General features: G+C 40.3%; 1 protein-coding gene across 3 annotated transcripts in view; it reads right to left on the bottom strand.

Annotated features, from left to right (window-relative positions):
- Positions 1 to 2,741: 2,741 nt before the first annotated feature.
- The window catches only part of SERPINB7 (serpin family B member 7), a 61,617-nt gene continuing 49,433 nt past the window's right edge, over positions 2,742 to 14,925 (bottom strand). For all 3 annotated transcript variants that reach the window (XM_042910723.1, XM_042910724.1, XM_042910725.1), the window contains exons 5-8: positions 11,789 to 11,906; positions 8,044 to 8,186; positions 6,579 to 6,725; positions 2,742 to 3,878 (exon numbers count right to left, since the gene is read on the bottom strand). In XM_042910723.1, the coding sequence (XP_042766657.1) occupies positions 3,480 to 3,878; positions 6,579 to 6,725; positions 8,044 to 8,186; positions 11,789 to 11,906 (807 nt within the window). In that variant the 3' untranslated portion in view covers positions 2,742 to 3,479. The remainder of the gene's footprint in view (positions 3,879 to 6,578; positions 6,726 to 8,043; positions 8,187 to 11,788; positions 11,907 to 14,925) is intronic.

The raw sequence follows: 14,925 nt of genomic DNA, 5'->3' as shown, positions 1-14,925 counted from the left end.
TATTGATTTGAGATGAGGAAGGGACACTCACCATACCAACCATATGCCATACCCTGCCTTTAAAGAGCTTATAACCTAGCCACATGCGCACACACACACCCACTAACAGAACATAGCAAGAAATGTGAGCGTAGCTCTCGTAAAAGGAGGCACGATGTGTTTTGTGGGTCTACTCGAATAGAGATCTCCCCAGGGAATATGAACATGGTCAGATGTTTGAACAAGTGGATGGATATTAAGCGAAGATGGGGAGAGTATGTCACTCAGAAGGGACAGGTTGAACAATATGAAATATTGGATTTGGTTTTCAATTAGTCCAAGGTGTGTTGAGTTCAGAGTCTTGTCGGAGAGTGGCTAAGTGGCTAAACGAGGTAAAGAGGAGGATAAGGAAAATTGGGGAAGGCCTGCAGTGCCATGCAGGAGTTTAGACTCTGTCTTTAGGTGGTAAAGAGGAATCAAGTCTTTTATAAGACACTGGCTTCTTCCCATCTGTGTTTCAGGAAGATAACTGGCATCTCCGGATGAAAACAGAAATCTCTGGGGCACCTGAGTGGCTCAGTCAGTTAAGGGTCCAACTTTGGCTCAGGTTATGATCTTGAGGTTCATGGGTTTGAGCCCTGCATTGGGCTCTGTGCTGACAGGTCAGAGTCTGGAGCCTGCTTTGGATTCTGTGACTCCCTGTCTCTCTGCCCCTCCCCCGCTCATTCTCTCTCTCTCTCTCTCTCTCTCTCTCTCTCTCTCTCTCAAAAATAAATAAACATTAAAATTTTGTTCTTAAGAAGGAAACAGAAATCTTCACAACTTTGGGCTTAAGAGTGAAAGGGAAATACAAGTCACAAGAAGCAGGAAGAAAAGATAAGCAACAAACTACAGAAGTAGTTTGAATTTGCCTAAACTCAAGCAGTACTCATGGGAAGGAAGAAAAAGAGATAAATTCAAGAGACGTTTTAGTAGTAAGACCAGTGTGAAAGTTTTTCCAGTGTGAAAAAGAAGGAATACACAAAGATAATCTTGGTGTTTTGAGCTTGGAGTTTTAGAAAACATTTGTCCTTAACTAAAGGTGGGCCCCCAAGAAGATCATGTGGAGGATGGTGATGTGTTTTAGCTGAGACATGTTTAGTTTTACTCTAGGAAATTCAGGTGGACATTTCAGGAGGCAGTAGTGAATTTGGATGAAGTTACACATAGAGATAGGTGCCATCATCTATTACGGAAGCCACGTGTTTAGATGGGATCATACAGAGAGAGAATTTTGAGTAAGTGAAGAAGAGATTTGGAAATACTTATGGTTAAATAAGCAGACTGAAAAAAAAATATGACCCTAAAAGATAAAAAGTAGTCTTTGTATAAAAAGAAATCAATTACAAGATCAATGACTTGATCTTATACCAAAGTGGTCCCTGAGGTCTCATTTCCGTCTCAAATCACACCCTTGGGACTCACAACTACACTTATTTTAAAGACACAATGAGTGCCTGTTATACATTAAGCATTGTTCTAGAGGTGTTGGTTATAGAAACAAATCAGGCATGGCTCCTGCCTCAAGAAGCATGAAGTTCAATGCTAACACAAAATTCAACAGCTGTTACCTTTGCTGTCACTGAGCCAGGGGTGTACTGACAACAGTTACAGACTTGTGAAAGTAACACCAAACTAAGCCTAGATCATGACTAGACAAGGTAGACCTTCTCTGCGTGAGCTAGGGTCCTTAACCATGAGGTGGCCATGTGGGCAGGACCAACCAACCGAAATTGTAGGGCAAGCTTCTACGAGTTTTTCCAAACTATCTCCTTACAGACCTGACCGAAGTCTTCCTGATGCTTGCTTCAAACCTCAGTAGCTGCGAGTCCCACAGAAAATGCTATCCGCAGAGAGGAGCGTCCATGCTTCTGAACACTATGGCTACCGTCACCACTCATGCTCCTGTACCCTCATCCTGTATCTTTATCATCTAAGAGCAGAATCTAGAAGTATGTCATTTTTGAATGGCAATAGGTGGGAATGGGGTTAATCAGAAAAATTAGTTCCTGAAAAAAAAAGATACCGATGCATACCAGTTAATTTCACTCCCCCCACCCCCCACCATAAATATCTCTTAAAGACACAATAGTTATTTCAGGTGTGGCAGGTTAGTGATTATTCGGTCGGAGGTTTTTCTACATCTGTCAAATCATGTCACATTAACTCATTCGTGCTGTATTCACGGACTCCAAAATAATGGTTGAAAATCAAATAGCTGCCAGGGCTAGTTTTATGCACCACAATGCCATGCTATAGACTATCCAGATTTATTTAGTTTCTATTCAGGTGAAAGTCTTCTGTGATAAAAACATAAGTCAATAGGCTGTTCCTGTTTATAAAATTCTAAATGAGTTCAGCTTGGTCTACTCATTCTCAACTTATTTTTGATCTGTTTTGTAAAGTTACTTATGTCTTATTATAAATATTCACATACGCAAATCCTTTTCCTAATGAACTTAAATCTTAGTATTTAAAATACCTTATCAGCCTATGTGTCTGTAAAAGTAACTTTCATGTGTAATAAATTAGCAACATTGAACCAAATCAGATTTATACTTAAAAACCATTCTTTCCGCTTGTTGCTTGTTTGCTTGGACTACCAGATAAAGAAAGTGCTGGTCGTCTTACCATTGGTTAGAGGAGAACAATCACACTGTCCAGCTCTGTTGTATTTATTTATTCTGATAAATAAGAGGAAAAACTTGTAAACTACACAGCACATGAGATATCTACTGTAAATAACAAATGGCAGTGGTGAAAAGATATTTAATATTTGAAAAACTATGTACATATTAAGTCTCTATCAAGGAAAAAAAGTCTGTATCAAGGAAAGACTGAAAGACATCAACTTGAAGTTATTGACGAAATATTTTCGTTGTCCCCTAATCCCAAATCTATAGTTTTTAGCATCTAAATTAGACACTGATTTCAAATCAGATGTGTGAAAGTAAGCTCTACTGTCTTCTTAGGTCGGCAAGGAAAGGTTATCCCTCACACCCAGGTTCAGTAGCCGGGCTTCCTTCCGAGCTCGTTAACCATGAAACCGGAGTAGCTGGGATATCCATATCCAGTAGCTGGGATAACTACAGAGTTTCAGACAAGATCCGAGGGCCGCTTCTGCATCGTCAATGCCAGCAGAGCAACTCCACAATTCCCAGACGGGGCCCAGCTCTGGGTGCAAGGGGCTCCAGGGGAGAATGGCGGGAATGAGTGGGGGTAAAAAGAGAGTGAACTTAGAAATGGGTGAGGCACACGGTAGTAGAAAGGCTAAAGCAGGATCAGGACAAGCCACCAGGTGTCTGCGAAGGGTCAAGACACCCAAATCATCTGCCCGACCAATATTAGAAGGAAGCAAATGCAAGGGAAACACCATGTGCTTCCGTCACACTCAAATCTATTCCCTTGTGGTGGTTCCTTGATGTTGCAGGGAACTACTGTAATGGAAACCAACTGGATTTTCAAGGGCAAGAGACTTTGCCGCTAAACAAGATGATGTCATCCTTCCTGATGACAAAGAGGAACGGGTGATCAGCTCTGAACACCCTGGACTCAGGGAGCTGCTTTTCTACTATGTTATTCCCTGTGGCGGCGGCCGCCTCCGTGCCCTCCTCAGCAACCTCTATGTATGACTTGTGCATCATTTTGGACACATACAGACGACCTCCAGCAGCTACACCGGAGAGATCAGCTCTGGATTCATCAAAGATGTCCTTCAGCCCCAGGGCTCTTAAATGATGCTTGATTTCATAATTCTTCTCTATCTTGAACCGAGGGAGAAACACCTCGACATGCTGAGAGCTCATTTTTCTCGGATCGGTCCACTGCATTAGATTCCGAAAGGTCAGCTTGTTTTCAATCTGTAGGAATGTTGAAAAGGCAATTTAGAATCATATGCTTAAGGCACATCTGGGTGGCCCAGCTGGCTGAGCATGGGAATCTTGATTTTGACTCAGGTCATGATCCCAGGGTTGTGGAATCGAGCCCGACATCAGGCTCTGCACTGAGCATGGAGCCTGCTTGATATTCATTCTCTCTCTCTCTCTCTCTCTCTCTCTCTCCCTCTGCCCCTCTCTCCTGCTAGTGCTCTCCCCCTCTCTCTGCCCCTCCCCTGCTCTCCCACACACTATCTCTCTCAAAAAAAAATATATGCTTAAGAGAGAAATGAAATATCATCAACTACAAAGACAGTTTTCCATAATTATCCTCTCCTAGATATTTGCATGTAAGTATGTGAATGGATTTTGGAGAGTCTGAAAATGGGAAACTATTAACACAAACAGTTCAAGCACTCTATTAAATCACTTGTTTAATTTGCTCTGCTGTGACAAGGTATGACTTGTATTTCCAGGCATTTCTGTTCTCTGCCCCCATACAAACAAATATAGCCACAAATATAGCCAAAGTGGAACAACGGGCAAGTGAAGGAATTAGGGTATCAGAGATCATCAGAGGGAGAAAGGAAGTTAGTGGTCATTTAAGTCAGCATTTCTCGACCATTTCCCATCACTAAAGACATAGAAAATGGTAATGTTTGCACAGCTTGCGGGAAGAACCAATGGACCCCAGGTGGCCCAAGGCAAGGAGCCCAGAGCTCTAGCTTCGAGGGTTTAGGTGATCACTACCTTCCAGCACCGTCACCTACACCATCTGGGCGGCTTGGATCCAAACACGCTCTCCTACCCAACTTGACAACTGAAGTTCAAGACATTGTAAGGAAATGTGCTGAACTGCATAGGTGGGCACCTCGGTTACACAGCTAGGAGCCCATGGCTCTCTCTCCAGCACCACTGTTGCCCCAGATGATTCATGAGTGGAATTCACTAACTCCTGAATACTGAGAACTGATCAGAGACTAGTCACACGCACACTGATTACAAATCTTATATATAGACATTTGTTCTCAAATTCAGGCTCACTAGAATCCTAAACAGCCTTTCACAGCTATCCTTATCAAGAACCTAAACTTATATAATCAAATTTGGCCTAATTTAAATTTTATGTGTGTAAATTATCCAGTTCATGGTTAGTCGGTAATAACGTCTCATTCTGACTTAGAATTTTTTCCTCATTTGATGGCTCACTGTAAAGCCAACTTCCTCATTATTCCATTATGTAGGATAATGTAGGTATATAGTGGATTTATATTAATCTGATTGAAACATCATTAGGAAAATCCATGACAGAAAAGAAAAACTCAGACAATAAGTGTAAGAACAAATCTATCTTTCGAGTTATCTACTTTTTGTTTTATATGGGCTACTTTCTCTATTACTGTAGATTATTTGAAGTTAAAATAATTGATGTGTGCTAAAATGTTGATAAAGATGATCGAGTGAATTATTGATTTCATAGGAATACCAATATTTTATATTGTCAACTTTAGATTTAATAATAGCAACTTTATGACATTCTTCTTGCTGTCCATGTCCAAAAAGGTAATTAAAATGAAGCTAAATGAAAATCATTATAATGATTGGGTGGTTTTGTCCCTGTAGAAATTACATGTCCCAAGTTTTAAAGTCCAAAGTTTCTAAATCATAGGAAAAAGATGGAATGGAAAATAATGCCTCTGGGTAGGAGGAGCATTTCTTCATATTCTTTTTACTTCCCAGTTATTTTACAAGCAACATTCATTATTTTACAAATCAAAACACAAAAATATTTTAAACTTTAGATGTAACTTTTTAGGGTAGTTGATGTATGTGCACACACACACACACATTTGTACATAGGTATTTATCAGACAAATTGACCAAATCCCATGAGCCTCCTTTCCCTATCCCACATGGTTGCTGTGTGGACCAAATAAGACAACATGAATGAGGCTCAGAGCACACGGCCCGGCACACAGTAGGTGCTCACTGAATGGCGTCTATTATTCCTTCTGATTGGAAGTACAGAGAGCAACCAAAGATCCAGGCTTCTGGGATTTCAGGTCACAGGCTCAGGAGGCCAAATTCACAGGGAGGAAACGAGAAAGAAGGACTGGAAGAAAATCAGGATCTGAGACATGGTGATGCCATGTGGCCTTGTGGGGCCCCTGGGATGCCTCTTTTTGTCCCTTGCACTGTGCTGGTCTGTTGCCCTGGCTACATCAGTCACAGGGCAGTCCCTAACCTACACTTTTCGCAGAGACACAGAAACTCGGTGAGACCGTACATTTTGATGCTCAAAGGCCCAAAACCCCACTGTATCATTCCTGCCTAAAATGGTCTATCAAAGTTCTAATAACACATGCAAGACTGTTTTGATGGTCAAGTGCAAAGACCTAAACTCATACCCTTTTCCCTCCAACGCTGAGGTTTGAGAGGGTGCCAATTTCATAGCTATTCAACTAAAATTTAGGCTAAACTGAAGTAAGTCAATCTCAGCATCTATCTATAATGGTGTCAGGCACAGAGTAGGTACTCCTTAAATATTTGTCCAATAAAGGAATCAGCAGGCAAATCTCTGATTCTTACAGCCTGAAATCATCAAGTGGATGCATAAAAACACAATCAATAATATCTTAAAAATCTTCTAAATCCCCAGTAGTGAAAGTGGCAGTATTAACTTACTTGGGACAGGTCATTTTCGGGCAGCATTATGTACATGCTTATGCCACCATGATACTTGAGCTCAACAACCTGCATGGGCGGGTCCCTAATGACAGACAAATTGAACTTCCGTTCTTGGTGCATCATGGTGATTGCTTTCCCAGGACACTGAAAGTCAAGTCACAAAAAACATTTTATAAGCCCACCTTATTTCACAATAAAATAAGAATAGTCTTTAGCCTTTGTCCAGTCGATTCAGTAGATTCTTCCTGACCTGTTGCCAATAGTGATTGCATTGCATTGGTTCCCAGCTTTGGGATTAACTGCCTGGGTTTAAAACTCCCAGATGTATAGCTTTGGGCTAGCACCTCTCTGTGCTTCCATTTCCTCATCCATATAATGTGGGTAAAAATAGTCTCTACTGCATAGGACCGTTGTAGAGATGATGTGACTTAATATACCTAGAACTTGGTACATGGCCTTGCACCTAGTGTTTTACCTGAAAATGTCTATATAAGTAATGAATAATTATTAAATAGAATTATAATTTAAAATGAATGCTATAGATTTTTTAATAAGACCTCATCTAAAATTGTGTGATTTTGATAGTACTGGTCTGTATTTTACCTCCAATGAAAGAAAACATCTTCAGTATTCATAGCAATATTTATCAAGTTTAGTCTTCTCTGCATGAACATAAAAGGCTGAATGATTGAAAGAAACTTTACAGGTCAGTTAGCGGAATCGCCTTATTTGTGAGGGTAGGAAGGTCTACGGTGGTTAAGCTGACTTGCCTAGGACAACGCAGATTCTGTGACACGAGGCAGGGACCCCGACACAGTACTTCCGACTCCAAAGCCTTGATGCTACTACTATACTCTAAGATTATTGTGTACAAATTGGTAAAAACAAAAAACAAACAAAAAACACAAGAATATATATTTTACAAAAGTTGATTAGGACTGACACTTGGAAATGCATAACGTTACTAAACATAACTTCTTCCTCTGTAAAAGGAAACAAATGCACCCTCACTTTGACTCGGGAAAACTCATCGGTATTAAATGACTAGAACCGTACACCCCACCCACAGTTAGAATCAGAAGAAAAATACAGGACACGCTTTTGTCCCATTTTCTTCTTACAGGCATCCAACTAGAATATCTTAAAAATGAATTCGTACTTTATTACCTTTCTCAATTTTGAATATATTTTAAGAAATGTCAATTTCTGGGATACCTCCAATTGTGATCCATAACCTGCATTATCAGGAGAATAGAAAGTGTGTTTTATAAGCAATCCACCACAAAGCATTGGTGAGCAGTGGAAGAAAGGAGCAAAGAAATGATGAGTCCATCCTTTGTCTATGTAAATATCATAATTTCTGCAAAGGAATACTATTGGCAATCGCTTCTCGGCCTTTTGGCTAAGATCAAGTGTGGGAATACTCTTGGCAAAAGAACCTTAATTGAATAGATTTCCATACCTTGGGAGATCTGAAACGGCAGTTTAGGGTTTCGTTCTTGGAGAAGGCCGACTCCCACTTGCCCTTGAAGTACACAGCGTTCACCAGCACCATGACAGCGGAAGAACTTATGCTACCTTCTTGAAAGATGTTCTTGATTTTGCCTTTTGAAAAACAAGTAGAGGAAAAAAATGTTAAGTTTTAATGTAATTTTTCTAAAAAGACAAGATGAACATGATATTCTTCCTTATGACATAATTAGAATAATAACAATGATATTTGTCATAGCCTATGAGCAATCAATCACTCTGTCCAGTACTCTCTAAATACTTTGTGTGCAAGATTTGGTTTAATCCTCACAAAAGTCTCTGTGGGGTAGGCACTATGATTGTTTCCATTTTCTGTTGAGGATGCTGGAGCACAGAGAGAGTAAGTAATTTTTACATCACACAACAAGAAGTTACGGCAACAGGATTCCAACCCAGAAAGAGGACTCCCGAAGCCCCTCCTTGCTGGTAAGCCCAAACTACCTTTACCACCTGGACGAGGCCACAGCATCCCAGATATAACTTAACTCCATTCTGTTGAGAGGGCTAATTACTTCCTTCATTCCACATAACAAGATTTTTGCTCGACGTCAACCCTATTCTTGATGCTTGAATCACAACCATGAAAGACATAGTCTTTGCCAACATTGGACTCACAGTCCAGTTCAGGGAGCTGCCCACACTGGTACCATAGTCATGTGCTCAGTGTGCTGTGGGAGCACAGACAAGGGCTGCCCTCTCTGGCTCGGCCCTCTGCTTGAGCTGAGGGTGAGGCGCGAGGTGGAGAGAAATTGCGTATAGCAGAAGCTCTTTATTCGAAGACATGGAAGCCTGGAAAAGCACGGTGTGTTTGGGGAAAGCCTAGCACATTCTGATGCATTAGGGAAAGGAGGGTTGGAAAGGTTAGAGGGAGGGGCCAACTAATGAAGAGTCTTGAATGTCTGGCAGTAATTTTGGATTATCCTGAAGGCAATGGAAAATGATTGCTGAGGATCCATTGGAAGATAAGAAAGGACAAGGTCATGATGGGTCAGATTTACCTTCCAAAAGGGGTGCTCTGGTAGTGTGCGGAGGATGGGCAAGGGGCAACAAGACTTGGGTGAGTTTGGTGAAATGTTGGCAGCATTCTGAAGTATTCAGCATTAAGAACCAATGCTTACCAAAATGAGAATAATTTTCGGATAGATTTGAATAAAAAAGGAAGAGAAATTAATCATTGGTCCAGATGGAAAAACGTATTAGCAATCTGATACCCTTAAACACTAAACACTAAATAGAGTCCCACTCAGTTATTAGAAAAAGCAATTGCAGGGGCGCCTGGGTGGCCCAGTCAGTTAAGCTTCTGACTTCAGCTCAGGTCATGGTCTTATGGTTCGTGAGTTTGAGCTCGCATCAGGCTCTCTGCTGTCAGCACAGAGACACTTCAGATCCTCTGTCTCCCTCTCTCTCTCTCAAAAATAAAGAAATAAACTTAAAAGAAAGAAAAAGCAATTGCATATTTTTTCTTGGTTTGAGAGTAGTATATTTGAAACATGTGATGGCTAATGGTCAAAGTAACCCTCTACTGAGGTAATGACCAATGAACAAAAAGCAAATTGAGACACCGCACTCTTATTCCCAGGGCTAATTATAGTATGTTTGCATTGAAGAATGCAAGTCATGTCTCATATTTTTGAAACAGAACCAGACTCAGCAAATACATGTGTGTTTTTCAGAGTATAAACCAAGGTCAGCCTTTGGTAAAGAAATGACTCGGTTTGGAATCGACCGATTAGCAAAATAGCAGTGAATACATTTTCTTATTTGTTTTGAACTAAACCAGAACATTTGCAAGAATTCAGTTTTTAGCTGTGCAAGACACTTACCAACCAATTAAGCAATGTACTTTTTCGGGAAGATACTACCTTTGACACATATATTATTTTGATAAATGAAGAGAATTTTAAAGTGAAAGATAAACTACGCATCTTGTAAGAGAAGCAATCATATAAAAATACATTTCACAGTAGGATGTCATAATTTTAATGCGATTCTTCAACCCAAGAAGAAAACAGAAAGATATTGGATTAATCATTAGAATGAAATATAATGCTGTGGTCATTGAAAATAATATCCTATAAACCACTTTTAGTCTTTGTTCACTAACCAGGTGTAAGATAATGAGGATAATTGAGTATATTAATTCAGCTTGTCACTAATTTATGAAATGGTCATAATAAAATCAGTATTTGTCTCACAGGATTCTTTCTCAATCCAATGAGATAATGTAATAATAGATAAGATTTCTGAAAAGTATAAAGCATTCCCATTATTAAAATTACTCAAAACCACATTGTGGACAAATACTAAAGCAATTTTCTTTCTTTTTTATTTAATAATATATTTTATTTAAGCAGTATGTCTCAAATATTATCATTCCACCATATAAGAAGTAGAAAAATTATTAAGGGTTATGTTTACATTCTTTATTTCATACTTGGTCTATGCAATTAAATGGTTATGAAAAATTGCAAAGTCGCCTGTAAAAATGTCAGAGATAGAATGTGAAGAAGAAAATCTAGACACAGACGTGAACATAAACTATGAACATAACTAGGTCAACTTATTCCTTATGTATGAGGCCAAGAACTAGAATAGAACATGGGAAAATGAAGCCAGTGATTTGTTGAGGTGCTAGGATTGTGAGAAATTTTTGCTCCCCATTTTTTAATGTGAGTGAAAAAACATAAAATTTATCATCTAACAGGTCAGTGGCATTAATGGTAAACATTTTGTTGTATATCACATATTCAGAACTCATCTCACAAAACTGAAACTCTAAATGCACCGAACAACTCCCCTTTAAGCACCAACCCCCAGCCCTTGGTAACCGCCATTCTATTTTTTTTTTAATTGAAGTATAACTAACATACAGTGTTATATTCCTTTCAGGTATACAATATGATCATTCAACAAGTCTACGCATTACTCAGTGCTCATCAAGATAAGTGTATCTTAACTCCCTTCACCTATTTCATACTCACACCTGCCTCCCCTCTGGCAACCATTAGTTTGTTCTCTGTATTTAAAAGTCTGGTCGTTTGTTTGTATCTTTTTTCTTTATTTGTTTTGTTTTTTAAATTCAACATATGAGTGAAATCATAATATTTGTCTTTCTCTGTCTCACTTATTTCAGTTAGCATAATACCCACTAGGTCCAGCCACATTGGTGCAAATGGTAAGATCTCATTCTTTTTTATAGCTTAGTAATACTCTTATCTATCTATCTATCTATCTATCTATCTATCTATTTATCTCTCTATCTAGATATAGATACATATACCACATATTCTTTATTAATCTCCTGATGGGCACATGGGCTGCTTCCATAACTTGGCTACTGTTAATAATGCTGCAGTAACCACAGGCGTGCATATATCTTTTCAAATTAGTGTTTTTGTTTTCTTTGGGTAAATACCCAGGAGTGGAATTACTGGGTCATATTGATAATTCTGTTTTTAACTTTTTGAAGAACCTCCATGCTGTTTTCCACAGGGGCTGCACCAATTTGCTTCCCACCAACAGTGCACAAGCAATTTTCAGTAACAGCAATCATTACATTGGATTAGGAGGAACTGTTTCCTTTCACGTCTTACAAAAGACTTCCAGCTCTGAAGTTGACCATTCTCAGGATTCACATATCACTGACAAATCTTTTAGAAAAATAGGGTTGCACTCACCATGTGTCTCATTTTCAATCCATTTATTAATTTTATATCTGGTATCTTCTACATCATTTGTAAAGTCAACTCGTTCCACTTTGGCATTGTATAATTTTTCAGCACACTCAATATAGTTCTAAAAAACATAAATAATTACAGTAATAAGTAAGTCTATAAGCAATACACAGTTCTTGTATTTACACCATTAACTAAGCATATAACAAATCTGTTTTTGAACTTGTCTCTTTATTTCCACCATCTTACTCGAGGACTCACTCCTCACTCAAAGATGGGGAAATATGGCTAGAAATATGAAAATATGGCTGGAAGGGGAGCTGGAAAGCCTGCAACTGAATTTGCACAGCAAGCACGCTATTTGAACGTAAGTTTATCTGAAATGGATTAGGGGAGGCTAACAGCGACTACGACTAAAGCCCATTCCCTTGGCTTTACCACTGCTTTCTCATCACAAACACGTCAACAGCCTCCTAGCTTGCCTCCCTTGCTTGCATCACCCCCTTCATACTGAAAGCAGTAGGAAGGCTTCCGGGCTACTTCCTGCACTTAAGATACAGCTCAAGCCCCTAGACTTGCCTGTACTTGAAAGAAATGAAGTTGGGGCGCCTGGCTGGCTTAGTCAGAGGAGCATGTGACTCTTGAGCCCCACATTGGGTATAGAGCTTATTTAAATAAATAAAACTGAAAGAAAGAAAGAAAGAAAGAAAGAAAGAAAGAAAGAAAGAAAGAAAGAAAGGAAGATGTGAAGTTGAGGAGGAAGAGCAGAAAAGGCGAGCCCTCCAGGCAGCAGTACCCTCAGGGGAGTAAGAGGATCTTTGCACACTCAGGAGCCCAGCAGGAGTTTCTGATGCCTGAAGCCTATGGTGAATGGGTCAGGTGGAGGCACAAGCCAGGACAGAGGAAGAGCATGTCTTGTCTCCTTGGATAAGGAGCTTTCGTTTTATTTTAGGGAGAGTTATTGAAAGGATGTGAAGAGGAGAGTAATGTAATTAAATGTGCATTTTGTAAAGGTGACTCTGAAATCAGCCTAGGAAAAACAATGGATTGGAGATAGAGGAACTTGTTAAAATGTCCTTAGAGTTTATCCCGAGGGATATAGAAAGGTCCTGAATTGAGGCAGCGAGTAGACTCAAATTGGAAGTTGCCTGAGGGCAAAACTCTAAAGAACACTCCTATTTCAGAGATGAGTAGCCGAATAAAGATAAACAAAGGAAACGGAGATAAAGGAGAAGATAGAAAAACAGGAGAAATCAATGCCACAGAAACTACGAAAGGGGAAAGTTTTCAGGGTTGCTACAGCAGTGTGAACGCTAAGGAGGCAGATAAGATCAAAACTTTGCCAAGAGCCCACAGCCTGGTGTCCACTGGAAGCCATTAGTCACCTCGGTAAGAGAAGCTTCAGGAGAAGTAGAAGGTAGAAGGTGTATTGCAATAGAGAGAGCAGTGAGAGAGGGTGGAAAACGGATTCTGCCTATACAGAAGCTTGATTGGAGAAGCTTGACTTTTCAAGTTTAGATTGACAGAGTGAGATGCCCAGAAAAGGGAAGAGAATCATGGGGTAGCTTTAAAAAAAAAAAAAAAAAAGGAGAGAAAAATTTAGAAGATGTGTACCTGGAGCACATTTATATGCTATGAGGAAGAAGACGGTAGAGTGAGAGAGATTCCAGAAAAATACTGCTGGAAACATGTCACCAAGCAACTGGGGGTGAAGAGGTAAAAAGAAATGGATGAATTATCCATTAAACAAAGTATCCCCTCTGAAAATGAAGGGAAGGGGAAAGGGGGCAGGGTGTGAGTTAGATGTGGATCCCCCCGATGGCCTCTATTGTCTTTGTCAAGTAAAAGACAAGTGGAGATGGGAATTTATTGCGTAAAAATGAAAACACATTATTCTGAGGTGGATGTGCTTCTACCTGTAGAAGAGAAGCTGAAACGTAAGACAACTCATGTCCAATCCTTTGTCTCCATATACAGTTTGTTCCATGAACGTACATAATGTGTTCATTTTTAAGAAAGAGTCATACTGTTGCTTTGTCTCTTGAAAATTCCTCCATTAACTTTAAGATCAAATTGCCTATCTAGGACAAAATATTCATCCTGTGTATATTACAACATATATTTCATTTCAGTATTAAATTAATTTTCTCTTAAAGAAAAAGACATTTGAAAGTTGAAAGTGCTTGTGCCAGGGATGGAAACTATTTTTGGGTACATGGCAAACGATTGGAAGATTTAGGATCAAGTCCCAGTCTGTGGTCATGACCAGGTGGAGAGCAGTGGGGTGGTGGGGGTGAGAGGGGGGGCGAGCAGAGCCATCCCTTCCCTCTGGCTGGTCATTCCAGGAGCCCAGAGCGGCAGCTCTAAGGAGCAAAGGGGTGTCACCCTGAGGTCTCGGGCAACCCCTCATGATCCAGACATCCACCCACCCAAAGGCAGTGTTTGAAATCCTGTTACTGTGGTGATTCTCTGACCAGGGGAGGCAGCAAGTATACTGAAGAAAGCCCAGGCTTTTTTCCACTAAATCCCACGACTTCCTGTCCTCACATGGGCTCCCACAGCACTGGGCCCTTCTCCTGCTCCAGGGCCAACTAGAAAAATCTAAGGCATCAGAGACCTGGAGCTCCTGGCACAGACCCAGTTGAAACTGATGGTGGCAATAAGAGGTTGTTGGGAAATTGAGAGAAGCAGAAGAGATTTCAATAACTGTTGTGAGGAATGGGAGAAAGAAATGACCATGAGCACACAGCTGACTGTCGGTCAGCACTGAGAACACCTAGCTAGGCTGGGAGCCCAGGGTGTTGCGGTGGTGACCACATATCCAGGCGTGGCACAAGCGTCACGTAGGAGCTGAGGTGCACCTGTGGAGAGAAGTCATGGGGTTGATCCAGGTGGGGTTCTGTTGGGGGAAAGAGACAGCTGATACGTTGAGAGCCGATGCAGAGAGGGAAAGATTGCAGAACTCAGTCAGTGCAAGTTGAGGAACAGGTAGAGTGGGCATGAAATAATGAGAGACTGAGAAGTATGGGATGATGTGGCCACTAAGGGGAAACTCAAGTTGTAGATTTCAGGAGTGCAACATTCTGGGCGTTGATGAGTTTCAGGGTGTGGCTTGAGCATTTGTCACTGTAATGGTAGAG

The sequence above is a fragment of the Panthera leo genome, chromosome D3, assembly GCF_018350215.1.
Source record: "Panthera leo isolate Ple1 chromosome D3, P.leo_Ple1_pat1.1, whole genome shotgun sequence".
In the NCBI taxonomy this organism is placed as follows: domain Eukaryota; kingdom Metazoa; phylum Chordata; class Mammalia; order Carnivora; family Felidae; genus Panthera; species Panthera leo.
This window is presented reverse-complemented; position numbering and strand designations above follow the sequence as displayed.